The 27,544-nt window shown below is 38.8% G+C and overlaps 2 protein-coding genes across 6 annotated transcripts in view; both read left to right on the forward strand.

Annotated features, from left to right (window-relative positions):
- The window catches only part of UBA1 (ubiquitin like modifier activating enzyme 1), a 39,997-nt gene extending 30,317 nt beyond the window's left edge, over positions 1 to 9,680 (forward strand). For both annotated transcript variants that reach the window (XM_058166931.1, XM_058166930.1), the window contains exons 11-26: positions 432 to 608; positions 816 to 923; positions 1,572 to 1,652; positions 1,733 to 1,888; positions 2,165 to 2,330; positions 2,768 to 2,964; positions 3,341 to 3,405; positions 3,651 to 3,846; positions 3,952 to 4,026; positions 6,239 to 6,428; positions 6,858 to 6,946; positions 7,175 to 7,267; positions 7,532 to 7,723; positions 8,316 to 8,417; positions 8,546 to 8,646; positions 8,742 to 9,680. In XM_058166931.1, the coding sequence (XP_058022914.1) occupies positions 432 to 608; positions 816 to 923; positions 1,572 to 1,652; positions 1,733 to 1,888; positions 2,165 to 2,330; positions 2,768 to 2,964; positions 3,341 to 3,405; positions 3,651 to 3,846; positions 3,952 to 4,026; positions 6,239 to 6,428; positions 6,858 to 6,946; positions 7,175 to 7,267; positions 7,532 to 7,723; positions 8,316 to 8,417; positions 8,546 to 8,646; positions 8,742 to 8,877 (2,124 nt within the window). In that variant the 3' untranslated portion in view covers positions 8,878 to 9,680. The remainder of the gene's footprint in view (positions 1 to 431; positions 609 to 815; positions 924 to 1,571; positions 1,653 to 1,732; positions 1,889 to 2,164; positions 2,331 to 2,767; positions 2,965 to 3,340; positions 3,406 to 3,650; positions 3,847 to 3,951; positions 4,027 to 6,238; positions 6,429 to 6,857; positions 6,947 to 7,174; positions 7,268 to 7,531; positions 7,724 to 8,315; positions 8,418 to 8,545; positions 8,647 to 8,741) is intronic.
- Positions 9,681 to 13,039: 3,359 nt separating this feature from the next.
- On the forward strand, positions 13,040 to 26,904 carry LOC131190059 (transforming protein RhoA-like). 4 transcript variants are annotated; one of them, XM_058166933.1, is made up of 5 exons: positions 13,040 to 13,198; positions 21,460 to 21,620; positions 22,161 to 22,281; positions 23,964 to 24,094; positions 25,565 to 26,904. In XM_058166933.1, the coding sequence occupies exons 2-5, from the start codon at positions 21,465 to 21,467 to the stop codon at positions 25,736 to 25,738; spliced, it is 582 nt and encodes a 193-aa protein (XP_058022916.1). In that variant the 5' UTR covers positions 13,040 to 13,198; positions 21,460 to 21,464; the 3' UTR covers positions 25,739 to 26,904. The 4 variants fall into 4 exon arrangements, with proteins under 4 accessions (XP_058022916.1, XP_058022915.1, XP_058022918.1 ...); XM_058166932.1 differs by having other exon boundaries at positions 13,042 to 13,198; positions 21,463 to 21,620; XM_058166935.1 differs by lacking the exon at positions 13,040 to 13,198 and adding an exon at positions 13,499 to 13,825.
- Positions 26,905 to 27,544: the final 640 nt, after the last annotated feature.

Consider the following 27,544-nt stretch of genomic DNA (forward strand, 5'->3'; position numbering starts at 1 on the left):
GGCTATTTGGTTCCAACTTTTTCTAGTTTGCAAGTTGAGATTCTCTCTCTCTCTCTCCCTCTCCCTCTCCCCCCCCCCCCAAGTAACAGTAGTTCATATCAATCATAGAATATACAGGTACTATTGCAAGTGAAATCACTAATCAAAGAAAAATGCTTGGAATGCTGGTGTAAATCTTGTACAGAGTTGCTCATTTTCCATTTCTTAATCTGCTTGAATGTTACATTAAATACAATACATTTTTATTCAGGGACCACTTGTTGTGGAAAGTGATCATTTTATGTACTTTTACGCTTAGGCATTTTTTAATGATAGTCATTATTTCACACAGACTATGTTTAGCACAGGTTACATTTATGATTTTGATGAAAAACAGCTCCTGTTTTAGCGTGTTTTTTTGTCTTTATCTGACTTCTTCCATTCTTCCTCAGGCAGACGCTAGTGAGGTGCTATCTTTAGTGAAGGGTCTCAATGAGCAAGCAATGCCCCCACTTAAGCAAGAACATTTGAATGAGGACATCATCAAGGAAATGGCTTTCCAAGCCTCTGGAGATCTGGCACCTGTCAATGCCTTCATCGGAGGCCTAGCTGCACAAGAGGTTATGAAGGTACAATATTTGAAAAACTTGGCAGATAATAAAAAGCATTCAAGTTAGTCCATGTTTCCCTTAACTAGCAGCTTTGGATTTGGTTAACAAATCCTCTGTAATAATGTGATGGTGTATAATGCCAGTTTATTCCTGAAATTGGCTTTTTCAGGCAGAACCAAACAGTGTGGTATCAAAGAGACATTCTTTTCTATTTCTCTGTTTTAGGCCTGTTCAGGTAAATTCATGCCTATCATCCAGTGGCTATATTTTGATGCATTGGAGTGCTTGCCTGAAGAAAATAAGGATACCTTGACTGAGGAAAATTGCAGCCCTGTGAGTTATTAATATAAGCATAAGATATATGCTGGGAATGACAAAAACAAAAGTACTATTCTGTTAATGCCTTATTTTACTGCAATAGAGAGAGTTGGAAGTCAACACTTCTTTTTCCCCCATTCTTCCTCAATTCTCGTCTTCTACCTCACTGCTTTCCTACTTACTTTCGTATTTTGTATCTTATTTTATCTTATAATTCAATAAAAATGTTAAATGAGGGGGAAAAAGTACTACTCAAAATGGCTGGGACAATAATTTGTAAGTTAGGCTTATGTATGAAGCCTTGGGTCAAAAAATTGAGTGTTTTAATTGCTTATACTAAATTTGATGATGGAGTATATTAACGTATAATATATTCTTTCCTGTGAATTCCCTGGTATGTAATTGAAGTAGCATGTAAGACCAGGAATAGGCTCAAAATGAAATTATTGTATCATTTATATGAAAACAGTAGCACTGGGAATTTGAAACTTTTGAAGTAGTATATAAATAAAATGCAGTGTTCTGTATTTATAGTAATAAAGTAATGATGATTATTGATTATGATTATTAATGAGCAGGATTAGAGAAATGGGGAAATGCCATACGCCATACTTTGGAGAACAGGTACAAAAACTGGTTGTCTCTTTTCCCTCATCTTGATAGAAACATTGCCGATATGATGGACAGATTGCTGTGTTTGGCAATGAATTACAGATTAAACTGAGCCAACAAAAATACTTTCTGGTGAGTCTTGACATGATTTTTCAGTTTCTTGGTATATCCATCCAAGCAACCTGCTGACATTTTTTTCCCCTCTCTCTTAGGTTGGTGCTGGTGCCATTGGCTGTGAATTGCTGAAGAACTTTGCTATGATTGGTCTGGGATGCGGACAAGGGGGAGAGGTGGCTGTGACTGACATGGACACTATTGAGAAGTCCAATCTCAACCGGCAATTCCTCTTCCGACCTTGGGATGTTACGGTCAGTTCCATTAGTATCAGGAGTGTGATTTCTGGGGTTACAGAAGGGTCAGCCATCGGACTTTTGGTGAAAAATTGTCATAGTTTGTCTTGGGAGTTTAGAGGTTTAACAGTTGATTTTGGCAAATTTAAACCAGAAACCTTCATTTTGTGATCCATTTTGAATATTGTGTTTGCTTTTTATTTTTACTTTTTTTTAAAAAAATAGTGATATTCTGGAAGCTGTAATGTGAGGTTTCTATACCCAGAGTAAGACTTAATGTTTCAATCTATCTAGAAAATGAAATCTGATACAGCAGCAGCTGCTGTGAAAGAAATGAACCCAAACATTCACATCACAAGCCACCAAGATCGTGTAGGCCCAGACACCGAACGTATATATGATGATGACTTCTTTGAGAATCTTGATGGGGTGGCAAATGCACTGGACAATGTAGATGCAAGTAGGTATCTGCACATGGTTTTCGAACTCATCTTAATGTTAGAAACATATCCAGGGATAGAAGTATAACAGATCAGTGTAGTGAAACTTTATGCCATTGTGTTTACAGTGTTAGAAGAATAGGCAAGAATGTGACTGGCTCCAATGACTTTTGAAAGACTGCCAAAGGTTCAGACTGAATCAAACCAAATCATTATCAAAGGAGATTACATTATCTCCAATTGTTAGATTTAAAAAATGAATTGGTTTTAAGTGACTGAAGATTAGATTTGTGTGCCTCTCTAGATCATAAGTGGTCTCACAGCAAGTACAATAGTTATGGAAATGAAGTGCTCTTGCTTCAAGCACTGAAAATATAATTGATCCAATTAGGCTTTTAACCTCCAGTGCTATCCTGACTGGCAATCATTCACAATTTTCTTGTATACTTGTCTTTAGGGATGTACATGGATCGTCGCTGTGTCTATTACCGCAAGCCCCTGCTGGAATCAGGGACACTGGGGACCAAAGGGAACATCCAGGTGGTGATCCCATTCCTAACAGAATCATATAGCTCTAGCCAAGATCCACCTGAAAAATCTATCCCTATCTGTACACTGAAGAATTTTCCTAATGCTATCGAGCATACTCTACAGGTGAGATCACAATGTACAAACATTTGATAGCAATACAGTAATGGGTTTTGTTTTTTTGGGTAGTTGGAAGGTGATAATTAGAGTGTGATAGTGATCTTTTTTGGTAGAATGATCTTGCTGTTGACATGGTCAAGGAGTTGTTTTTCAATATGTTGCCTGTAGCTCTTGCTTCCTCTCTCTATAAGGAGCAAACTGGATCTTCTCTTCACCTTGTTAGAAGGTCCTGCAGACTTCTATGTATCAACTGTTGTGTGATACTTTATTTTGTATAATTCTGTTTAGTGCAAAACAAACTACTGTTACAAACATCAGCACTTGGTACCAATTGGTTTAATTCCTGTGTCAAGGTTGGAACTCTTGTTGTTTTATTTTCCAGTGGGCCCGTGATGAATTTGAAGGCCTTTTCAAGCAGCCTGCAGAAAATGTCAACCAGTATATCACGTAAGTACTATACTGTATTAAGGGCCCAAAATCGGCTAAAGGTGGTTAACTTTTCATTATAAATACTAAAGTATAGCTCCGTGCATCAGTAGGTTTGACACTATTCAATAATGTGTAATGCTTCCTGATAATCGCTGAAGAAGCCAACTGATTCAGAATGTTGAAAATACGCATCTTAGTGGTATGGTTTGCAGTTTCTATTAGCCTCAGGGAAAATCACTGAACCAGTTCTCATTTCTCTCCAGAGACGCCAAATTCATGGAGCGGACCCAAAAGCTGCCTGGCACTCAACCTTTAGAGGTTTTGGAAGCTGTATTCAAAAGCTTAGTGACTGACCGTCCTAAATCCTGGGCTGACTGTGTAGCCTGGGCGTGTAATCATTGGCATACCCAGTATAGCAATAATATTCGTCAGTTGCTGCACAACTTTCCCCCAAATCAGGTGAGTTGGTAAGGATTCCTGTGTCATGGCCTCAGTCCGTCTATATAATGGTAAAATGATTTTGTTCTGTTGTCCTTTTAATGCTATTTCCATTTTTCTTTTCAGAAAACTAATTCAGGAACCCTCTTCTGGTCAGGTCCAAAGCGATGTCCTCATCCACTCACTTTTGATGTCAAAAATGTAAGCATCGTGATCTGCTTGAAAATTGAAAAAAATATTAGTTAGATGATAGGTGATAGAAGAAAGATTCCTATTTCGGTCTTCTGCCCTTACAAAGTGCAATATTGGCATTTACACAGGTAGTCCTCGACTTACAACCATTGTTTGGCGCCCGTTTGAAATTACAGGGACTTTGTAAGACACATGAGCAATCTCTAAAGGTCACGTGATCAAAATTTGGGTGCCCACAAAGGCACTTCAACTCACCCCACCCTACCCCATTGATGCCTTTTGGGATCCCCTGCACTCCATGGCCCCTGCTGCCCTAACTGCCCTTTGCTCCTACTGCTGGTGAAGCATGCCTGGCCTGGCCCTTTGCAAGTCACCTGCTGGTCACATGGGACTTTCTCCCCCAGCTCACACGTGGCAGTTTCCCCACAGGACCTGGAGCAGATGGCCTGATGTGAACTCACAGGTTAGAGCAGGCATGCCTCATCATCATCGGGGTAAAAAGATGGCAAAGGTCAGCTGGGGTGACAGAATGCAGAGCAACAGGGTTTTTGGAGTGCAAGGCAGCAAGGGTGGTTGGACCGGGGCAGCTGGGGCTTCCTGGATAGCAGTTTCACACAGTGGTATTGGGCCGGGCTGGGCTTTGCACTGCAAAGGGATTTGCATGGCACTAAAGTTTCTTGTAGCTCCAGAGCTGCAGCATGTCAAGCAGCCTCAAAGCTGTGTGGCTCATGGTCTACATGCCACTCCACAAAGTCACCATAGATGGGGAGAAAATATGTGGGTGGGGAGAGTTCGAGAGGGAGCAGTCTTTTACCTTACCAAGGTTCAGGGCTAAAGGAGATCCAAGTCCACAATGGCTTGGCTTGGGATGTGTATTCACTTAACGACTCACAATTCTCCGCTAACAACGGAAATGGGAAGTGCTGAGATTGCTGTCACTAAGTGATTATTGCAGTCACATTGTCAGCTGCCACCTGTTTTTGCTTGTGCTTTGCTGTTATGCAGTGACAGACTGCCATGAACTCTGGGGAGGGGGAATGAGATGGGGAATGCTTCTGGAAATGAAAGTAAGTGTTGTATCTCCTCTGAGACTCTGCTTCAAGGTTACCCAGCTGGAATAAGGAAGGGGCTGCATTCCAAACTCTGCTTGACCGTTAGGAATACATTTTGCTTGAACCAAATTGGTTGGGGTGGGGGGAATGAGATACGGTTAAAGGAGGAAAAAGTAGAACTTGGGGATTTTGGTGGGCGATTTTCAATTCTGGCTTTGCAATACTGTAATACGCTTGATCTCTAATAAACTACACCGTTCTCAACAAATGTAACCAAAGATCATTTCTATTTAGAGATTTACGTTGTGACAGGTCTGACACCCATGATATGACGCTTTATGACTTTATTTGCTTAGTGACAGACATTCTGGTCCTAAATATGGTTGTAAGTCAAGGACTATCTATATTTAAATATATATGTTGTCTTAAAATAAAACTATAAAAATAGAAGCATGGTTAGGAGGAGGAAATATAGCTTACAGTTTATCCATTTTGAAAAAGATGTAGACTGCTAGCTGATGAATTAGTCAGTGAGATGCAAAGATATTTTTGCTAAACATTGAGATAATCAGAAGTCTAAAATTACCTTTCTCAGGCAGCTTGTGATCACTCCTAGAGAGTTATAGGGGATAAAAGAAAAGTTGTGCAAAATAATTTATGAATGGTTCTACTCAAGATCTGATTATCATATTTAGGGATGAGAATAATTTCTCTTTGCTTATTTTGGCTAAAGGCACTGTGATAGATCGCCAGCATTTAATTTGGAACTTTTGCTTCATCTGACTTGTTATTGTAGCTTCAAAGGAATAGATTATTAATAGAAAAAAAGCTTATGGCACTTCAACTATTATTATTGCATAAGCTATAGAGCAGATGCATGGAATATAATCCTCAGGAGAAAAAATATGCATCTAGGATGTAGCATATAAGGCAGTTTGTTAGAAGACAATGGGCGAAACCTAGGGATGATATAATTATGTTGGAGTAGATAATCAGTTTTCTTGTATGTAAACTGTATACATATATCTAGGGATTCACTCTGGCTAGTCAGTTTAGATAGAAGCTGGTTGCTGAAGTAGAATTTCATCTGGTCATGTGTAGAATGCTTAGTTAAAAAGGCTGCATTCAGAAAAATTGCCAATCTGACTCAACTAACATTACCTCCACAGCCTTTGCACATGGATTATGTAGTGGCAGCTGCAAACTTGTTTGCCCAAACATATGGCATCACTGGCACTAAAGACAGAGAAGCTATTGTGGAGCTGCTGTGCCAGGTGCAAGTTCCTGAATTCACTCCCAAGTCTGGTGTTCGCATCCATATCTCTGATCAGGAGCTACAGAATGCCAATGCTTCAGTTGGTAAGAACTGGGAATGAGATGAGACTGCCAAAGGCAAGATTTTTAACTAAAGAAAAGCAAAGAATGCCAGGCTTTGAGTGAGAATAAGTCTTCTTTCTGAATAATTTTGATTCTATTGAATGGAAGGCCCAGTTTCTTCTTTAAGTGTTGCTATCTCTCACAATTTCACAATCCATATTTTGATTTACTGTTTCATTTCTGGAGCAATTCTTGTGCTGTTTGCATAATTACTATCAGATTTTAATAGGTTTTTTTTTTTGAAATGCTTTTCATGGATTTAAGCCAGAGTTGGTCTACTAAACAAGTTATGGGCTTTGAGATTGCAATGCACTACATCAGTTTAGAGCAGAAAAGGTTTTAGGTTGCTGAGAAAGAGATGACATGCATTGTATCAGTCTTTTCTGAAATTGATGCATTTATTTTTCTTAGATGATAGTCGGTTAGAAGAGCTAAAATCTTCACTTCCGAGTCCTCAGCAACTTCATGACTTCAGGATGTTTCCAATTGATTTTGAAAAGGTAAGGCATTTTTAGATGAATAAATTGTTATTTAACTGTAATCTGGCATGCAAATGATACCAGAAATGATCTCTGCTGTTCAGTTTTGAAGCCATGGTAAGCTTCCGGTTTGGCTAGCAAGCTGCTTCAGACATTTTCTGGCATTTACTGTGCAGGTCCCACAGCCAAAAGAACGCTGAGGACTGTGACATTGCTGGTTGTAATGATCACATTTGTATTAAATTTCAGGATGATGACACAAATTTCCATATGGATTTTATTGTTGCTGCTTCTAACTTGCGAGCTGAAAATTATGATATTCCTCCTGCTGACCGGCATAAGGTAAGCTTACTGTGATGGATAAAGGTTATGTACAGTAGAATGTACTAGGCATGTGAGGGACACAGTGCAGACTTTTCCTATACTTGAGTCACAGCTATGGAAGTTCACTGGGTGATTTTGAGCCAATTGTTCTTTTTTAGCTTGACCTACCTCACCTGGCTGAAAAACTGGTGAGGAAAAGCTGTGGACACTTCATTGAATTCCTAAATGTGGTCTAAAATAAAAATGAAAAAATCAGAAAGCTCTTTTGTCTTCTCCTTTCAGAGCAAGCTGATTGCAGGGAAAATTATACCTGCAATTGCCACGACGACTGCAGCTGTAGTAGGCTTGGTTTGTTTAGAACTATACAAAGTAATACAGGGCCACAAGCGACTTGAATCTTACAAGAATGGTTTCCTTAACCTGGCATTGCCTTTCTTTGGCTTCTCTGAGCCGATTTGTTGCCCAAAGAACAAGGTGAGTGGGGAGACTTTTTTCAAACATGTATATTCATCTTCTTTTGTTTACACAAGTGGCCTCTGGTACTAAATAGAAAAAATAATCTCTTGAACTTGCATTTGATAGTCCCTTCTTTGAATACCATGTAAAGAATATTACTAAAGCTTGTCAAAAAAAATTCCTTTATTTTTTGGTAAGTTTTGACAAGTGGAACATATTTCCGTAGCAACTTAAGATAGAGAAAGGAAAAGAGAGCCAGAGGCATGCTGAAGCCTCTTGGAAGTTTATGTAAATCAGCCTTTCTAAGAATTTTATGCAACTGCCTCTTCCATTTCTTTTGTTTGTGTACGTGTTGCTTTGTTTTCATTATCTCCATCTGTAAGAGGAAAATACTTCTGTCTGTTTTCTCTGTTTGTTATTTGGATAGAGAGATAGAAATCAAAAGAGTGGCTCTAAGAACGTTCCCATGTCCTCACAAGTTAGAAATTATGAATAACTATGATGCCTTCTTACATGGAGTAAATGACCATGAATTTTGCTTTTGTGTTTGTTGCATTTTTATTGAGCATTAACTGTAGCAACTGACACTTGTATTACATTTTTTCTTCAGTACTATAATACTGAATGGACTTTATGGGACCGTTTTGAGGTGCAGGGTATCCAGCCTGATGGACAGGAGATGACACTGCGTGAGTTTCTGGCTTATTTCAAGGTAAGCATTGAGAGTGTCCCAGTCACCATTTGCCACAATATGTTAATAGCTTCAGAAGAGGCTTGGGAATGGACATGAAAACCTTTTCAGTAAAGAACCATTTTTTTTTCTTTCCTTCCCACATGTAGAAAGAGTACAAGCTGGAGATAACAATGCTGTCCCAAGGAGTCTCTATGCTTTACTCATTTTTTATGCAGCCAGCCAAGCTGAAGGAGCGCCATGATCAGCCGTATGTATTGTTTTAAGAGAATGAGCGAGGGCATTGACTACTTCAATTGAATCTGCATCTGCCTGACAGCTGTCTTTTTCCTTTCTTCCTTCCAGGATGACGGAGATTGTCACCAGAGTTTCCAAGAAGAAGATTGGGCGTCATGTAAAAGCCCTCGTCTTTGAATTGTGCTGCAATGATGACAGTGGCGAAGACACAGAGGTGCCGTATGTGCGCTACACCATCCGCTAGCAGCCCCCTTGCTAGCATTGCCCACTTGCCTGCCACGGACTGTTAGTGTGGAGGAGGATCTGCCTCCCTCCCTCACCTGTCACGGTTAAAGTGACTCAAAACATGAAATAACTTTTGTAATCTTTTAGGAATTTTTTTTCCTTTTTCGTCTCCATCAGGGCCTGGGAAATTCTCCACTCCTGCGGCTGCTCCCTCTTATCCTTAGCCCGTGCAGTTATGTCATGTTATTGAGGCGCCTTAACACCCACTTCCCATTCTGTCCTTTCCTGTTAATGTTAGTCGTGTTGTGTTTTGACTCCTTGACCACCACCTCTCCTTCATCTCTATTACTCACTAGTAAGGGAAGCTGCTGTTCTCTCTCATCCTGAGGAAGCAGCTAGTAAGAGGAAATGCCCCTTTGTTGTATTCTGAGAACTTGCCCGGGCTGGCTTTGCGGGGGAGAGGGAGAGGATACGAGTGGGTAGAAAGTGTAGGTCAGAACTGATAAGAGAAGTAAATGAGTCAATAAACATTTGCAAAAGCCAGTAGTCCTTTATTGTTCAAGTGGAATGGGGAGAGTTGCTATGTACATAACATAAAACTTCATCCCAGTTCAAATGCTTGGCATTCCTAGTATGCTAGCAAATTCTTAATTTAACTTGATTTATACCATAATTTCTCATTTTTGAAAGCAGTTTGTTTCCACGATAATCAGGTGTTTAATGCTATTGTCTGAAAAATTTTCCTCTAATCTGCTGTGAATTTTTTGTTATCTTGCTGCTTGTTTTGTTTGTGACATCTGGAATAATACAGTGACAACCATACTGTCTATCCTTAACTCCTTATGAAATTAAGTGCACGTATACAGACTAGGCTGGAAGCAGCTTCACTCCTTTATGTCCAAGCACTGGCTCTATACATTGGCTAAGATCCTAATCTAGTCAATCATCGTTTATCAGTTCTTTGTTATATGATTTATGAAGAAGCTGTTTCATTATTTGTTTTTAATTTTTCTTAGATTGGCATCCAGTGAAGTTTAGGGCTCTAGAGGGATGAATGATTATATAAAGCTCCTTGTTTACGAAGAAATATTCTTTCGACTACTTTTCAGTGATAATAGTTTCCAAACTTCTCACTTCGCACATGAGCTTTACAGCCTACCACCTTTAGTCTAGATTTTGAATCCATGCATTTTGGATGGGTCATAAAAAGGAATCTCAATTTTCAGAAATTGGGTAGCATTTTTATTTATTTTTACTTTTCTACAATATAAAAACAATATGTGTACTTACGTAGTTTGAGTGGCTGCTGTGGTAAAGATGCTCCTCAATATGACCCTGAAAGCAATTTTTTCAGGATATATTTAAGCTTAATATGCATCAAGCGTGCAATTTTTGTATTTAGAGTTGCAGCTGGAATGTGAAAGCTGCGCAGCTTTGCTACTACTTTAGAATTTGTAGAAGCCTCATGGATGATAATTGATATTCATATTTATTCACATATTTTCACAACTTTATAATTAAATGAAATATTCTGCTCTTTCAGTGGCACAACTGATGAGTTTGCAACATGCTAAGCCAGCTTGGTAGAATTTATTGAACCGCAGATGGCTGTCTTCATATAACATGTTTGTAAAATTGTAATTTACAAGCTGGATTCACATCATGCATGCCAAAAGCAAACAGTTCACAGGATGGTTTATCCACTAAGTTCTAATGGAATTTCAGTTACAGGCTTTAACCAAATGCATTTGTGAGAACATCATCAGTTTTGTTTCCCCAATGCATTTTCACAGAAACTTGTGAAAGGTCAGTTATATGGACGTTTTTTTTTAACAGAGTGATGAACTTATTTTCCAACTACTACTTGCCTTTCTCATACCAGAAAAAAACTTACAGAATTGGCCACTTTGATCAGATGACACTGATTTCAAAGGTGGTAGTTATTGTCAAAGATGTGAAAGGAATTGCACTTCAGTTCTATAAACATCCTGTGTTACTGCAAAGAATATTATCATCCTGATAGTTTTTATAAACCCGGATAGTACTTTCCTAAAATCCACATGTAGTGATTGAATTGGGGCTTAATGTTTAAAGTAAGGTTCAAGATACCAGTTTTTTCAATCTTTGTGCAGGAGACAAAACATTTTTAAAAAATTGCTATGAGGGGAAAAAAAGTTCAGATGCATGTGTTGCCATAAAAATGTGCAATGAGTTCACTAAATTTTGTAAAGCAACGTAGGGGAAAAGAGGCTAGCTTTTTTCTGCTATTTGATTGCAAATCTAGGATGTTAGCTAGGATCGATGGAATTTAAGGGTGTACCAACATCCAAATACGGATTAAAATGTTAGATTAAATTTAAATTGCTTCTGTACACAAGATATAATTGTTTAATTGTAGGCTTCTTCTGGCTATCATGTTCACTTCTTTTGCCCATATATTTCTATGTAATATTGGACTACTGGCTGCCAGAAATTTCTAGCTTTAACTTTTAGCATCTCTCCAAGACTGAGACCTATATGAAGTTTAATTCTTCCATCTTTAGTTTGAGTTGTACACATAATTGGGCTTGAATAACTTCCCTGCAATTCTCAGTTGGTAGTTTGCAAACCACAACTCTTCCCTATAAATGTGTTGGAATTGCAATCTCAAAGCATACCAGAATAGAATAGAATAGAATAGAATAGAATAGAATAGAATAGAATAGAATAGAATTCTTTATTGGCCACGTGTGATTGGACACACAAGGAATTTGTCTTGGTGCATAACACTCCAGAATTGCAATTCAGTTTGGACTTATGGCATGTTTTGGTAAAGTTGCCAACACTGGCTTGTCGTTGCAGCCTGCAAGTATAGAGCATGCCTGTCTACCGGCTGGAGACAAAAAAAGGCTCAGATATAGAATAGAATAGAATAGAATTTTTATTGGCCAAGTGTGATTGGACACACAAGGAATTTGTCTTGGTGCATATGCTCTCAGTGTACATAAAAGAAAAGATACATTCATCAAGGTACAACATTTACAACACAATTGATGATCAATATAAATCATAAGGATTGCCAGCAACAAGTTATAGTCATACAGTCATAAGTGGAAAGAGATTGGTGATGGGAACTATGAGACGATTAATAGTAGTGCAGATTCAATAAATAGTTTGACAGTGTTGAGGGAATTATTTGTTTAGCAGAGTGATGGCCTTCGGGGAAAAACTGTTCTTGTGTCTAGTTGTTCTGGTGTGCAGTGCTCTATAGCGTCGTTTTGAGGGTAGGAGTTGAAACAGTTTATGTCCAGGATGCGAAGGATCTGCAAATATTTTCACGGCCCTCTTCTTGATTCATGCAGTATACAGGTCCTCAATATGTCTGCTTCACCTCATCCTTCCACCACCACCAATCAAATCACAACACTCGGGTTCTTCTAATTCAACTTTGATCAATGGTGTAGTTACTTATGAAATCAGTTTGGATGTTTGTCGAAAGTGAATCTTCCCCCTGCTCCATTGCGCCTTCATTTTAAGATAGCCCTTGAATCCGGGGTGGTAGAGGAGCATCCCAGTTCCCGAAGTGAATTCATACAATTCTAACTACCACAGAATCTGTTCGCAGCTCTTCGCGGAGGAAGGAAGAAAACGCGTCCATTGGCCTCTGGGGGCGCGAGTGAGAAACTTCCAAAATGGCTGCCTTAGAAAATCACTTTGTCTTGGAGAGCCATAACGGCGGGAAGTAAACTCCATGCGTCGGTTGGGGCGGGCCTGTTCGCAAGGGTTAAAGGGGCGGAGCTTGCCGGGAAAACCTCATTGGTTTGTGCTGATCCTATAATCACTGGACGGGCGCGGCCTCCAACTTAATCCCGCCCTTGCCGGGAAATGACTGCAATACTTTCTTCATGCGTCCTTATTGGCCGCGAAGACACGGCCAATTACAACAAAGTCTAGGAAAGGAATGGCCCGCCTTCCGTGTGTAGTTGGATACATTTTTACTTAATCCAGGCACGATTGGTGCCTATTCATTGCCTATCAGATTGTTCTGGAGATTGGCTGCCGATTGGTCGTCGGGTTCCATCATTCCGGAATCGGACAGCGCCCGATGACACGATCAAACAGAAGTTGGAGAGCATGGTGCTTTCCCATTGCTTGCCCTCTATTGTCAATCTGAAAATGGGGCGGATTCGGCCCTCTTTTATATGACGGCAGAGCTTCAAGAAGTTTGCATAGGGTTATGCAATAGGATGGAGGTTCTTGTCAATCACGAAGTGGGTGGGGTTTGTAAGGGGCAGCTGTAGAGAGTCCGGGCGGCGGTCAGGGGAGCCGGGCGGAGCCGGCAGTTGGGTGAAACCAAACCGGTAAGGCAATTTGTGGGAGATTAGATTTTTTTTTAAAAAACCTCTGGGATACTTTGTTTTCCCGAGGGTGCGAACATTTTAGAAGTTGGGGGGGGGGCTTCAAAGTTAAAGGGCTGAAGCTTTATTTTAAAAAAAAACTGTTGGGGTAAAGTTGGATGCAGGGTGGGAAGGAATCGGAGGGGTGCTTGGGACGCATGCGCAAAGAGAAGACAGTTGGCGGTGGGGCGGCTCGTGCCTCCCTCCCAACCGGTGCGGGGGGGGGGGGGAAACTGAAGGGATTTTGATTGGGTGGGGATGGTCTCATTTACGAAGTCGAAGGGTGAAGATATACGAGGTCCCTCGCGCTCGCACAGCTTAGTTTCGTAGCTTTGGGGCGGGGGTAGCTTGCGAAAAGGAAAAAAAAAGAGTCCAACCAACAACACCCGCTGGTTTCCGGCTCGATTCGGAAATCTCCATTTTACACCATAAAGTTGGTTTAAAGGCGATCTGGAAATTCCCTTCGAGGAGAGGTGGGAAGCCAGCCGCCTGTTTTTGTTGTGGTGGGGTTTTTTTTCCTGCGTTTCTTTCCTCGGCTATTTTCACAGTGCAATTGAAGTGACTTCGGATGACAGACCCAACTACTTGTTTGTACGTAATATTTGTGTAGTCTCTGGCGCCTGCTTCTTGGCGGTCACAGATTTGCATGGTGTAGTAGTGAAAACGATAAAAGAGCAAACCTTTTAATTGCTCCATGTTAATTTATCCCGGTCACAAAGAGAGAGAAGTTTGTACATCACAGTTTTACTGTTACTATAGGAAGCTTGGGAACTTTGGAAGTTTTGCAAAACGCATTTCCGCTTTCTTGTTAAAAATAGATTCTCCTAAAATATAAGCAGTATTTTCTTGTCCTAAGAACACTGTAAGGTAAAATCTTTGTGTTTTGATCCCTGTTTGGACAATAACAATAAATAAAACTAAACACGAAACTTTTATCACTTCCCCAGTAACAGTATCTTTGTTTTGTCTAGTTGAAAATGAGAGAAGAACCAAGATCACAATGTTTATGGTAAAAAAGTGTAATTCATCTTAATCTATTGGCTAAGCTTTTTCATCTGTAAATATGAAGGATAGTTTATGAGAACACACACATTATTACACTAATTGTACGGTAATTACATTTGTACAGTAAGTTTCAGTCGTGTACTGTACAAGGACTTGTCCGATTTGAGAGTCAAATTTTAAGTTGAATTTTGTGAAATAGGTTCTGTAGAAATTTGCAAATGTGCTGCATATACTGCAGTACATTATTTCTCTAATCAGTTTTCTTTGAGTTACATGTAAGTTGAAAGTTTTCAGGAATTAAGATTTGGTTTTGTATGTTTGTGTCTTGAATATATATGTATATTTGTCGATATTTGCATTATGTATTATTATGAGAATTATTATGCTGTTAGTAGATTGGTAGATTTTTGTATTTTCTGTTAATAGTGTTTCTTGTCTATGGATCTTGTCTTTTAGGGCAACCCTATAACAATTCTCACTTAAGCAAAATCTGTAGTATTGGTAGAGAAAATTCAGTGTGCAAGATTCTGTTTTCCCACTGGAAAAAAATGGGGACACATCCACATAAAAGTGTAAAATGTTCCAGCTTCTCTTTATTCCCCCTTATCTAATTTTGTTTTCTTTAAATCAGAGGTGGGCAAAAGTCAGTCAGGATCTGGTAACTTTCTGGAAGATTTGTGGCACAGGAGATCAGCAAAGAATTGATTGAATTATTTAAGCATTCCAGGAAAAACTGCCTATTCTAAATTGTATTAGGAGTTGTTTAATTTTGAAATAAAGATACATTAACACATTTAAAAACTTGGGTACAAACTTATTTTGATACTGAAAACTGATTCCTCAGCTCAGCACCTGCTTGTATTGAATTTCTTGAGGAATTGTTTTTATTTACTCATTAGTTTGTTTCAAAAGTTCTGAGATCCAGCAATTTCAGTTTCAATTTATTACAGCCATTATTCAACAAAAGCAATGAACTAAATAGATCCTATCTATTTAAATGAGAGAAGTCATTGTGTGATACTTTCCTCTTACTGTTTATGATCAAGTGTTTATGGTCAATTACTTATCCACTATTCTGGTTAGAACCAGTGATAAATTGGAATTCAACAGTAATCTCAGGCTGCAAATTGTTAAATCCTGATTATTCTTCTTTACTAAACTTTCACCTAGTGTATTCTATATTCGTGTAATACAGGGACAGCAACTGGATTGCACAATGGATATAAAACACATCTCAACCTTATCTCCTAATTGTTCTTCAAATATGGGAATATTTATATCCAACAATTTATTGATTTCTTAGTTCTAGAGCAAATGTATTAAAAAAATCTTAATTTTTAAAATATTCTTTACATCAGAAACCATGTTTTATCAATATAATAATATTAATCTTGATACATTGTGTATGAGAATAGAAACAAAATGCTGTCAAATCCACAATACTGAGTTGCTACAGTTCTTTATTGTGAGCTATCTAAAAGTTTTTCTGCAGGTGGACTGTTACTGTGAATTAGCCCTCTGAAATGGTATGTTGAATATTTAAGCTTTCTGAGATCACTGGGATGATGCTTATTTTTATTGTAGGTTCCAAAGGTGCTTTTCAAAAGGCAACTGGACTGTCTTGATTTTTTCTTTCCCTTGAAACTGTTTCACTTCTCATCCAAGAACTTTTTCAGTTCTGGATGAGAAGCAAAACATTTTCAAGGAAAAAGCCCAAGAAAATCCGGTTCCCTTTTTAAAAACAACATTGGGACAATCATGACCTGGATGATTGAGAATCTCCATAGACATTAGGGTGTAAATGGGCATTATCTGTGGCTCTTTTTTAAAAAAAAAATCTAAGTAATATAAAGAAAGGAGATTCCATTATAGTGAAAGAGTAAAGGGAGACCTGATTTGAGTTTAAATTCTGGGGAAACCAACCTAAATCCCGTATAGTAGAATTTTGGGTCTGGTTTTGGTGACTAAAAATAGGAAATATTTTTAGCGCTCTCTCCCTGTGCTTCTTAATTAAATCATAATAAAATTGTTTGCCAACTTGCTGAGTCACTTGAGGATGTTGACTCTAATCATATACTAGTTGAGAACAGCATAGCTTAATTTTAGAGTTTGTTAATTGGAATTGTGTTTGATGATTGCAGTCTAGCACCAGGGAGGGGTTAACATTTATTGCTTTTATGGAGAATTCTCTAACAGTATGAACTCTTTTCAGGATTCATGTGGAATTGAATATGATCAGTTAGTTCTGGCCTTAAAATCTTTTAACAAGCATTTAGTGTACCTGTTGGTCAAGCAAATTGTATTTTCTTTATCATCTATATGAGAAAAGGTTTTTAGAACACCTGATATTTTCTAGCTTTAAATACGTTTATCCTCACATCCAAAGCATTTACTCACTATTCAGTTACTCTCTTACTAACCTTGAGCTATGTTATAAAAACTTTCTCATCTTTAAAAACAGAATGTAAGTTTCCAGCAACATTAGACTTGGCAGTGCCAGATATCAGAAGTGAGCAAATGAGAAATTTTCCTGGGGAAAAAAAAAAGCTTCTGTTTTGGATCTAATGAGTCAGACTGTAGAAAATACCAATTAACTCATTCAGTTATTTTTCATAAGCATTGATAATATGACATTTACTAATGTGTATTACATTATTAATTTGCAATTTAATGCAAATTAAAATTTAAATACACTTTTAAAAATAAAAGTATAGTAAAAGCTTATTTCAGTCTTACTGTAAATCAAGGTTTGGCCCTCTGGTTATTGCTGAGTTGCAGTTGATATCAGTCGCCCACCAGCATGGCCAATAGTTAAACAGGTAGTCCTTGACTTACTACTGCAATTGGGACAAGATTTTCTATTGCTAAGCAAGGCTGGTGTTAAATAAGTCACATCCGATTTTACAACTTTTTTTTAGCCATGATTAAGTATGTCACTGTAAATCACATGGTGAATCCAGCTTCCCCCATAACTTTGCTGTCAGAAGGCAGCTGGGAAGGTCGCAAATGGTGATCACATGAGCACAGGATGCTGCAACTGTTGTAAATACATGTTGGTTGCCAACCACTAACATTTTGATCACTTGGCCATAGGGATGCTATAATAGTAGTAAGTGCAAGGACCAATCCTAAATCACTTTTTTCATTGCTGTTTTTAACTGCAAACAGTTACTAAATGATATCATCCGTGTCTGATTGGATTTGTACATCTGATGTTGCATAGTTGTGCTTGACATATGCTGATCACAGATACACAAAACCACATTTCCCCAGGCATCATTGAATTCCAGGTTTTTAAGGATAAATTGTTTTTTATATTAAAGTAGCAATAGTTAAATTAAACTGAAAGCAGCTGCACACAGTTAGAACCTATATAATTGCTAACCCGTTTCACCCATCTTACTAAACCATGGTTTGTTTATTAATGCTTTTAAATAAGTCACTATTGGCTGGGTTTGCATAGTATATGCTATAATACTTTATATAAACATCATCAAGACATTGATTACCAGTAAGCTTGCAGGGCCAATTCTGATAGCTGGTTATTATATTTGTTGGCTTTGTATGGCAGCCTAACCATCAAGCCTTCTTGGGATCTAGTAGTCAGGGCCTGGGTAAAACTAAATCTGCCTGTCTAGTCCAGTCATTTAGAGGAAGCCTGTTGAAGGTATCTGCCCATAGAAAAAATGTATGGGAGTGGTTCAGGCAGCAGGTCTTCTCTGTAATAAGCATCACCCTTTAGAACTTTCCTCCTGAAGTATATTTAGCTCCTGCTCTTTTATAACATTCCAAAGTAACTTAAAGCTATTTCATTTCAATTGTTTTTGGCTCCAATGAGTGATTGGCAGTGGTACCTATTAGAGGTATATACTTGGAATTTTATTTCCATGTTGTAAGTTGGGTTATATATTTACATGTTGCCCAGAATCCTTACAGATAGAGATGGATTCTAAAAATTTATTATAGATTCAAAGCATGCATTTCAGATACCGTATAATTTCATAGATATCAAAAATAAAATGGCTAAAAATGGGGATTTAATCATTTTGAAAAATACAAGTATTCTTGCTTGCTGATAGTGTTTGGGAGAGGAACTCCACTGCTAACCAATGCGGTCATAAAGCATGATATCACATGACTGCACCAACTTAACCAAGGCAGTTCCAGCAGTCCTATTGTTAGGCGAATCCTGCACAGATGCAGCATCTTACCTTTATATATTTGCCATTTTCAACCTCCTACCAGCTTCCCCATTGACTTTGCTTGTTGTCCGTGGGACATTACAATGTTATAATAGTGATCCAGTTAGCGAACATCTGAATCACAATTGGGTGACTATGGGGACACTGCAGACTATTAAGAAATAGTCTTATAAAGACTATTAAGAAATAGTCTTAAGTTTCCCTATTTCAGTGCCATTGTAACTTTGAATGGTCACTGAACAAATGGTCATTAAATGAGGAGTAAGAGGAGAACTGCCATGCACTTTACCTGAGGCTGTTCTTGAGCATTCAGAAGCTTTAGTTGGTGCAGAATATTATGTACACAATGTAGCTTTCACTTGCAATAGGACTACCCTATTTCCCCGAAAAGAAGACATCCCCTGATAATAAGCCCAATCGGGCTTTTGAGCGCATGCACTAAAATAAGCCTCCCCCTGAAAATACTTAAATGCAGAGCTGAAAATCAGGTAAGACGGCAAGAGGAGTTCCATCTTGCTCCATGCGCCCCAAAATAATAAGACGTCCCAGAAAATAAGGCCAAGCACTTATTTTGAGGTTAAAAAAATATAAGGCAGGGTTTTATTTTCGGGGAAATACAGTGGCATAAGAAATTCCACAGTCAACCATAATATCTAACTTCTTCCATCTCACACCCAAATTTCTGGAGTGTCCTCCCTGTTGAATTGAAAATAGCCTCCTTGACACCACATTTTTTAAAGAACAGACTTTTAATAACAGTTAAAATGAAATTTGAACTGTTAATGTTTTATGTTAATTATTATATATTTAGTATAAATTCCCATAAGACTTTGGTTGCCAACAGTGCAAAAGGAAACTCTTGAGATTTAATTTTTTAAATTGTGCTTAACTTGTTTAAATGACAAGTTGGCTCAATTGCATCCCTTCACCAGCCAGTTCTATGTGTTTTTTTTAAAATAAGGTTTGTATCCCTCTGTTCGTTTTAAATAAGATGTCTGGGCATCTCAAGGATGACTGCCTGCTTTCTGCATCAACATTTGTAGAAATTCTCCTACAGCACTTCTTCTCACAGGAATGAATTGTACTGCTAGAGTTGCGCAGTGTGCATCCCAACATTGAAACAGTGTTTACTACTTGCTTACTTTTCCATTATTGTATATGAGTTTTTGCTGATAATGATTTATCTTTGCCCAAATCTACATATATATATTTTAGTTTCAGGGTAATAATCTGTCAGCCAAGAGGACTTTCTACATGACTTAACAATCCTGTTTTATGCAACTCTACAATAGTTAAGATCAATATTTTACAGGGTAATTACTCACCCTGCCTCTCCCAAGATGCTTTCCTCCTCCTCCCTAGCTTCCGTAGTTGATAAAGATTATTTCCAGACAGATTTTAGATTATTGATATTCCAATGAAATTGAATGTTGTAGTCTTAGGACAGGGAAATGAAATATGTAATTGGAGCCAAACTCAAATTGCAGTAAATTTCAGATTTGTAGCATTGAGATATACAGACTTTTGTTTGTGTGGCTTTATATTCATTCTGATTAAAATAAGCATAAAATGGGAAGCCCTCTATATGCCAATAAAGTTTTACATGTTGGTAAATGATGAGATAGAATTTAGGATAATCATTGTACAGATAGTCCTTGATTTATAACAGTTTAGTGACCATTCAAAGTTACAATGGAACTGAAAAAAGTGATGACCGTTTTTCACACTTAAAACCATTGTAGCATCACCAGGGTCGTATAATCAAAAATCAAATGCTTGGCAACTGGTTCATATTTATGTCAGTTACAGTGTCCCAGGTTCATGTGATCACCTTTTGCAACTTTCTGACAACCAAAGTCAATGGGGAAGCCAGATTCAGTTAATAACCAGTCTACTAACTTAACAACCGCAACAATTCACTTAACAACAGTGGCAAGAAAATTCATAAAATGGGGCAAAACTCACTTAACAAATGTCTCATATAGCAATATAAATTTTGGGCTCAATTGTGATTGTAAATTGAAGACTACCTGTAGCTTTAATTTCATATTGCTACTTTTAAGTTTTGCCCTGCCACTTTGGAAATTCTTGGATGAAGGATTCATGTTAGAATTCTGTCTTCCTTGGGACCAACAAAGTTTATAGGTAGTGCTTGCTTAACCTTATTTGGTATAAACCATATTTTTCGCAGTATAAGATGCTCTGGACTATAAGACACACCTACCTTTTTTGGCGAGGAAAACAGGAAAAAGAAATCTGCCTCCCAGCAATTTTGCCTCATTGCAGCAAACAGCCTGCTTTACTTTTGTTTTCGTTTTCAGCATAGCTGAAAACATAGGGAAAAAAACTGCTCCCAGCAAGCAGCAGAGGCCTCTGTAAAACAACTGAGAGTTGGGAGGCTGATCCAATCAACTTGTGCTAATTAGGCTGTGCTGAAGCTGAAAGGAGCTGTTTCTTCTTGCTGCTTGCTGCAAGGAGGTAAACTGCTGGGAAGCAGAGGCGGGGTGGGGGTGGGCGGGGCTACATTCAGTGTATAAGATTGATTTGGTAGTTCTCAGGTTGCAGTTGAAGTTCTAGTTCCACAGGTATCCAGGTAGTCCTTGACATACGACCACAGTTGAGACCAGAATTTCTGTTGATAAGCAAGATGGTGGTTAAGTGAGTTGTTCTTGATTTTATCACTCACACACACACACACACACACACACACACACACACACACACACACACACACCGTGCTTGATTTTACAACCTTTTTTGTTCTGGCTGTCACTGTTGGTTGGAAACCGCCCAAAGTTTGATATAAGATGGGAGCTATAGAAATGTTTTCAATAAATATGAGGATCCAGAAAGTTTGAACTGAAGATTGTACTTGAGTCCCTGTAGCATGGTAGTTTTTTTTTTTTAAGGTAAGAACATCTGAAAATAAAATCAAGTGGGACAATATTTAATACTTCTTATTAAAAAAAATACACCAAGAGCCATACAAACAGTTGCTGAAAAATTTTCTTCTTTTAGTAGAGATGGCTGCCATACGCAAAAAACTTGTCATTGTGGGAGATGGAGCTTGTGGAAAGACCTGCCTCCTTATTGTCTTCAGCAAGGACCAATTCCCAGAAGTCTATGTCCCCACTGTGTTTGAGAACTATGTGGCCGACATTGAAGTGGATGGAAAACAGGTAATTTGCTGATTTTCAAGAATCATCTAATCCTATTGGAGTATGAAATTCAAAACGCAGTTGATGGAAAGGAGTGATCGTAAGATACATTTTTATTCTGCATATATGCAGAAACAAAAATAAATTATTTAATTCTGGGGTATGTGTTTTGGAATGCTGCTGTGTCTGCTGAAATATGGCGTAAGTTATGAGTCTGCCTTTTACCTATTGCTTTGGACACTGGACCAGGCAGTATGCACATCTGAGATTAAATATATTTTCTCCGTTTGGATTGGTCTATGCAGTGTGATTACCTTCTCCAATTTGTTGTATCTGCTTAAGAACAGGAATTAAAATTAGTGTGAAAGAATTGAAATACAGTAAAAATAAAATACAGATCTTCATTTTCCCCCCGTTTGAATTCAGTTAATACTCTGTGCTTTGATTCTGAGCTGTTTCGCTGAACCATTCTAAGGATGCAATGGCGTGAGCAACTAGTTTATTTCAGAATGTCCTCTTAAGACCATGTCTCTAAAGTTTGCCAACTTTATACTTGTACAGGTAGAGCTTGCCTTGTGGGATACAGCTGGACAAGAAGATTATGACCGCCTGAGACCCCTGTCTTATCCAGATACAGATGTTATCCTCATGTGCTTCTCCATTGACAGCCCTGATAGCTTAGGTGAGTCTTTAATCTCTCATTTTGTATAGAATAAGAATATTTAAATTGGGAGGTGGGGCAGAGAATCCTATTCTCCTTCTGAGTAGTGTATTGAGATCCACACTCAAAATTTGGAATCACGGAAAATGGTAAATCAAACCAAGAAACCCTCCTTCCTTTTTTATTTAATTAAAAATTGAGTGCAGTTAATTTGATGGCCCTGTGTGTTTATAATACGTTGTTTGTTGGTTACACTAAATATTGTTTTACTTATCAAATATTTATATTTCAGAGAAGACTAATGGAGAGCCTTTGGAGACTGCATTTAGGTTTTTAATTGTTTGTTTGTCCTGGGGCAGTGATAACTAACCTTTTTGTCATCGTGTGCCAGGAGTAGGGGCGGGAGTGTGTATGTCCCACGCATGCCCACACTCATAATTCTATGCACCCTACCCCTGAGCATATGTGTGACCCCCCCCCCTCCTGGCACGTGATGGCCCGGTAGGCCCGTTTTGCTCTCTCACCTGGCTCCAGAGCCTTTCTAGGTGGGACTGGAAGTTGGCAATTGGGCCGTTTTTGGCCTCCGGAGGACCTCCAGGGGGTGGGGAAGGCCTTTTCACCCTCCCCAGACTCCTAGAGAGGCCCTGGGGTCTGGGGACAGCAAAAAATGGCCTTCCGGTCCCACCAGAAGTTGGCCAACAGGTCATTTTTGGCCTCTGGAGGACCTCTGGCCGTTTTCGCCCTCCCCAGACTCCTAGAGAGGCTCTGGAGCCAGGGGAGAGAGAAAAACAGGCCTTCCTCACCACCCTGAAGCCTTCCGGAAGCAGGAATCAACCTGTTTCCCTACTTCTGATGGGCTCAGAAGGCCCGAAAATCAGCTGTTCGCCATCACGGTCCTAGGGCCTCAGATTGTCTATTCCTGGTACAGGAAAGAAAGTAGAGTCCTCAGATTTGCTTTTTACCCTTTTTCCTTTATCTGTGTAGAAATACTAGTATATGTATGGTGTCTATTCTTGAACAAAATTGTCAATGTAGTACAGTGTTGGCAAACCTTTCGGCACCAAGTGCCGAATCGAGAGTGTGTGTGGGCATGCGCACGCACATGGCAGAAAACTGAAGAGCAGTTTTCTGAAGATGATCATTTGGTTTCCGGTACGCACCTGCACATGTGAAGACCAGCTGGCCGGCGCACCGGAACCTCGAAGTACAGTTGGTGATGGCTTGCGTGCCTGGAGAGATGGCTCTGCGTGCCACTTCCGGTACGCGTGCCATAAGTTTGCCTTCACGGATGTAGTAGAATATGATTGTGCCGTTTACTATATTTCTCCATAGCAATACTGTTACTGTAATTTGTTCCTTTTCTGAGGATTTCAGTAATGTTCCAGGAAGTGGAAAGGACTTTACATTTCTTTGAAGCAATAGTTAAATTGCAAATGCTTCTCAGAAATTAGCTCTGGAAAAACTTTGAAATAAAAATGATTTTCCATGTGTTGTTAGTATAACCCAAATGTCTTTATGTATTAATAGGACTAAGATACTAGGATCTTATTAAAGTTGCAATATTACTGCAAGGTTACAGATAGTTGTAAATGATTCACAGATTTTCTGTCACAATTGTAATATTGTCTTATAACCAAATTACTCAGTGAATTAGAGCCTCTCATGAAAAGGTGTTAGTTCATTTATGTTCTCTTACTATACAGAGAACATCCCTGAGAAGTGGACTCCAGAGGTCAAGCACTTCTGTCCCAATGTGCCTATCATCCTGGTAGGAAACAAGAAGGATTTGCGTAATGATGAACATACACGTCGGGAGTTAGCCAAGATGAAGCAGGTGAAGTCAATAGTTTAACATCTCTTTCTGGACCTACTACTATCTTTAAAATGGGAATGCTTTAGAATCTGTTAAGAGAAAAAAGATCTGTATTTAAAATGAAAGTTAGTTGTGGAAGCTTATAATTCTTATTGCTGGATTTTTGCTGAATGCTACTTACTTTTTATTTCCTTCCTCAGTATGAAGTACAGGAGACCTCACTGTCCTTTTCGCTCTTTTTTTAATATTTTTTTTTTTTTAACAAAAAGGAACAAACAAAAGAAAAACAACAATACATAACATACATTGGCATAAAACATGTAGTCCTTCTTTACATCAGCTTCGTTTCCTTATTCTTCTCATATTTACATCCTTATTCCCCCTCTCGTTTCATTTAGTTATACTTTTTTTTGTCCCGTTCTCCCTTGTTTCTTTATATCTTCTATCTTATCTATCCTTCTAACTATTCATTTTATTTTATTCATTGCCATTTTATATACATGTATATATAAGCTTTTCACCTTTTTTCAACTTTTAGTATTTCTAGTCTCTAGCCAATTATACAATTTGTTCCATACTATTCCGACTCTTCTTTTTCTTTCAACTCCTTCATTAGTTTATCCATCTCAGCACAGTCCAAGATTTTCTTTTATCACTTCCTCCTCCATTGGTATATTCTTGTTTTTCCACTTCTGTGCATATGCTATTCTGGCAGCTGTTATTATATGTAGAATTAGGTATCCTATTTCTTTACTGTATTTCGTATTGAATATTTCCAGCAGGAAGGTCTCTGGTCTCCAGTCTATATGTTGATTAGTTATTTCTTCCAGCCACTTGTTAATTTTAACCCAGAATTTTTTTGCTGTTGGACGTGTCCACCATAAGTGATAATACGTTCCATATATCTTTTTACACTTCCAACATAATGTGGAGCTATTTGGGTACATCTTAGCAAGCATTGCAGGTAGAAGGTGCTATCTATAAAACATTTTCAACTGGTTTTCCTTGATATTGTCATTTTTATATTTGTTCTCCACATTTTTCCCATTTCTCCAATTCTATATTGTATCCGAAGTTTTTTGCCCATTTGATCATTGTTTCTTTAACCACTTCATCTTCCATTTTATATCGCAATAGGTATTCATATATTTTACTGATTAATTTTAACTCTGTTCCATGTACAATTTTATCCAGTTCTTGCTGCTCTCTTTGTATTTCGTATGATTTTTTATCCACTGTGTATCTTGATTGTATTTGTGTGTATGTCCACCAATCTACCTCCCTCCCTATCGCTTTTTCCATTTCTTGTTTCGTTCTCAAATTTCCCTGTACATTTAGTAATTTCTTGTATCTAATTATCTTGTCTAATAAATTGGGGTGTTTCATTATTTCCGTTGGAGATAGCCACATTGGGATTCTTGTATAATATTTTTGTTTTATTTTTTTCCAAATCCGTAGCAGACCATTCTTCACTGTCTTTTTCTCATTTAGGAACCAGTGAAGCCAGAGGAGGGCAGGGATATGGCCAACAGGATTAGTGCTTTTGGCTACCTGGAATGTTCTGCCAAAACAAAGGATGGAGTCCGGGAAGTGTTTGAGATGGCAACCCGAGCTGCCCTACAAGCCAAACGTGGGCGCAAGAAGACCTCATGCCAGTTGCTCTAAAGCCTCCCCAGCCTGCCTTCCCTGCCTGCCAGCCAAGTCATTGAGCTGTTAGCTTCCAGGCTTTCCTCCCTTCTGAATACTGTGCTGAAGGCAGGACTGGCATGTCTCTTCAGAGGGGAATCCTGCTAGAGCTGGGCAGGGGTTCTTCTGGAGTATGGCAACTAACTACGGAGATGGGTTTCTCAATCTGTCCCAGGCTGTTTCCATCACTCTGCAGGGGTGGCATTTTCCCCTTCCATTACAAAAGTCTGACCCTTCCACAAAAGGTCAGAAGGTGTTGGCCTTTGATGGGTCAGTGGGAGAGCTCCTTGTCCTCCTATGCCTGCTTGCTCATAGCAGTCTTGCCTCTTTTGTTAGTCGCCCACGGCACTACATTGTACTTGGCAATTCTTTTAGAGAAGACTTCCTGCAAAGTGTAAAAGCTTCTTGCTTTAGTAATCTGAACATCCAGTCCCAGAGAGTTTCCCCTAGCGCAAAAGGGGCTGTTGATTTGTGAAACCAGTCAGTCACTTTGGGAGGTAGGGAATGCCTCCAGCACAGCAGTCAACAGTTCACTTAGCACCTCCTACTTTGGCAGATACATTGATTCCTTCGTTGCCTTTTCTGCTGTTCAGGGTATAGCAGACTTACTTTGGATCATGTCCCGTTCCTCAAGGAAAAGACCAATCAAAAAGCCATCTAAGATTTTATTTTGAGGGGTGCCTTATTAAAATGGCACAGGCTCCTCTACCTTTTACTTCTACCCTGTACTCTGAATAATTTTTTTAAATAAAATATTTAATTTCCTGACAGGAGAGCAGGGAGCTTTTTCTTTCAATCTGCTCAGGAGATTGGGTCTTACAGCTTGGCCCCTTCTTAGCAACGTATCTACATTTGTAAGCAGAGGTGCTATGGGCCAGGTTTCTGGACCTCCTGTGGCTGAAATAGTCACTGCCACAGCTCCCAAGTGCAAAGGACCTTAACTCTGTTGCTTCTGTCTCTTTGCTCTCATTCACTCCAGCTGCTGCCGCCTCCTTTTCCCTCCCCAACCCACCTCACTGCGTTGCCACCGGGATGTATGATTTTTGTGTTTAATTTGTATTCACATGTTTAAAAAGTGGTTGTTACTTTTCAAAATGTACTTGAAAGACAAATCTGTAATAAATTTGTAGCAATGTTTAGTATAAGTGAGGTTCCTCTTCTTGCCTCTTTACACATCTGCTGTTGAAAGGGAGCCCTTTGCTCTGTAGCCAAGAAAGATGAAAGTTGCTGGGACAGGGTCAGAGGATAGTTCTCACTAGATGGTACTTTTCAAGAAAATCAAGTGAATGGCATGGAGTAATTTATGTCCATTCTGAAGACAGTCAAAGAGCATTTCTTACCCCCACTATTAGAAATAGGGTAAGTATTTAAAAATGACATATTGGAACATATGAAAATCCAGTGAAAAGCACAATTTGTCTTGGATTCTGGCTACAATCCTGATAACCACACCTTTTCCTAAGTCCACATAGTTTCAGTAATATCCATAAAAGCACCTGTTCTCTAAGTGGATAAGAGTGAAGAGTGGCAGTCTAAACAAACTCATTTTTTCATGATCAGATTTTAAATGGTTTGATTCTCAATACTATCTGTGATTTGGGGAACATCTTATTTGCTAGAAACCACTAGTTTGTTACAGAGGAAATGATGGAAATGGTTTTATAGCGTTGTGTGTCAAGCAACTGGAATGTTCTGGTTTTGAGCCATTTGTTCTCAATCTACATATACCTTCCCCAACCTTGTTAAAGAGAAATTGGTTCAAGGGATCACAGATATACGTGCTAT

This window comes from Ahaetulla prasina, chromosome 2, assembly GCF_028640845.1.
Source record: "Ahaetulla prasina isolate Xishuangbanna chromosome 2, ASM2864084v1, whole genome shotgun sequence".
In the NCBI taxonomy this organism is placed as follows: Eukaryota; Metazoa; Chordata; class Lepidosauria; order Squamata; family Colubridae; genus Ahaetulla; species Ahaetulla prasina.

Excerpts from the sequence above, each read along its gene's own strand:
- LOC131190059 (XM_058166933.1), top strand. The coding sequence starts at position 21,465 with ATGGCTGCCATACGCAAAAAACTTGTCATTGTGGGAGATGGAGCTTGT. Across the intron at positions 21,621-22,160 it reads TTGAAGTGGATGGAAAACAG|GTAGAGCTTGCCTTGTGGGA; the intron begins GTAATTTGCTGA and ends ATACTTGTACAG. Across the intron at positions 24,095-25,564 it reads AGTTAGCCAAGATGAAGCAG|GAACCAGTGAAGCCAGAGGA; the intron begins GTGAAGTCAATA and ends TTTCTCATTTAG.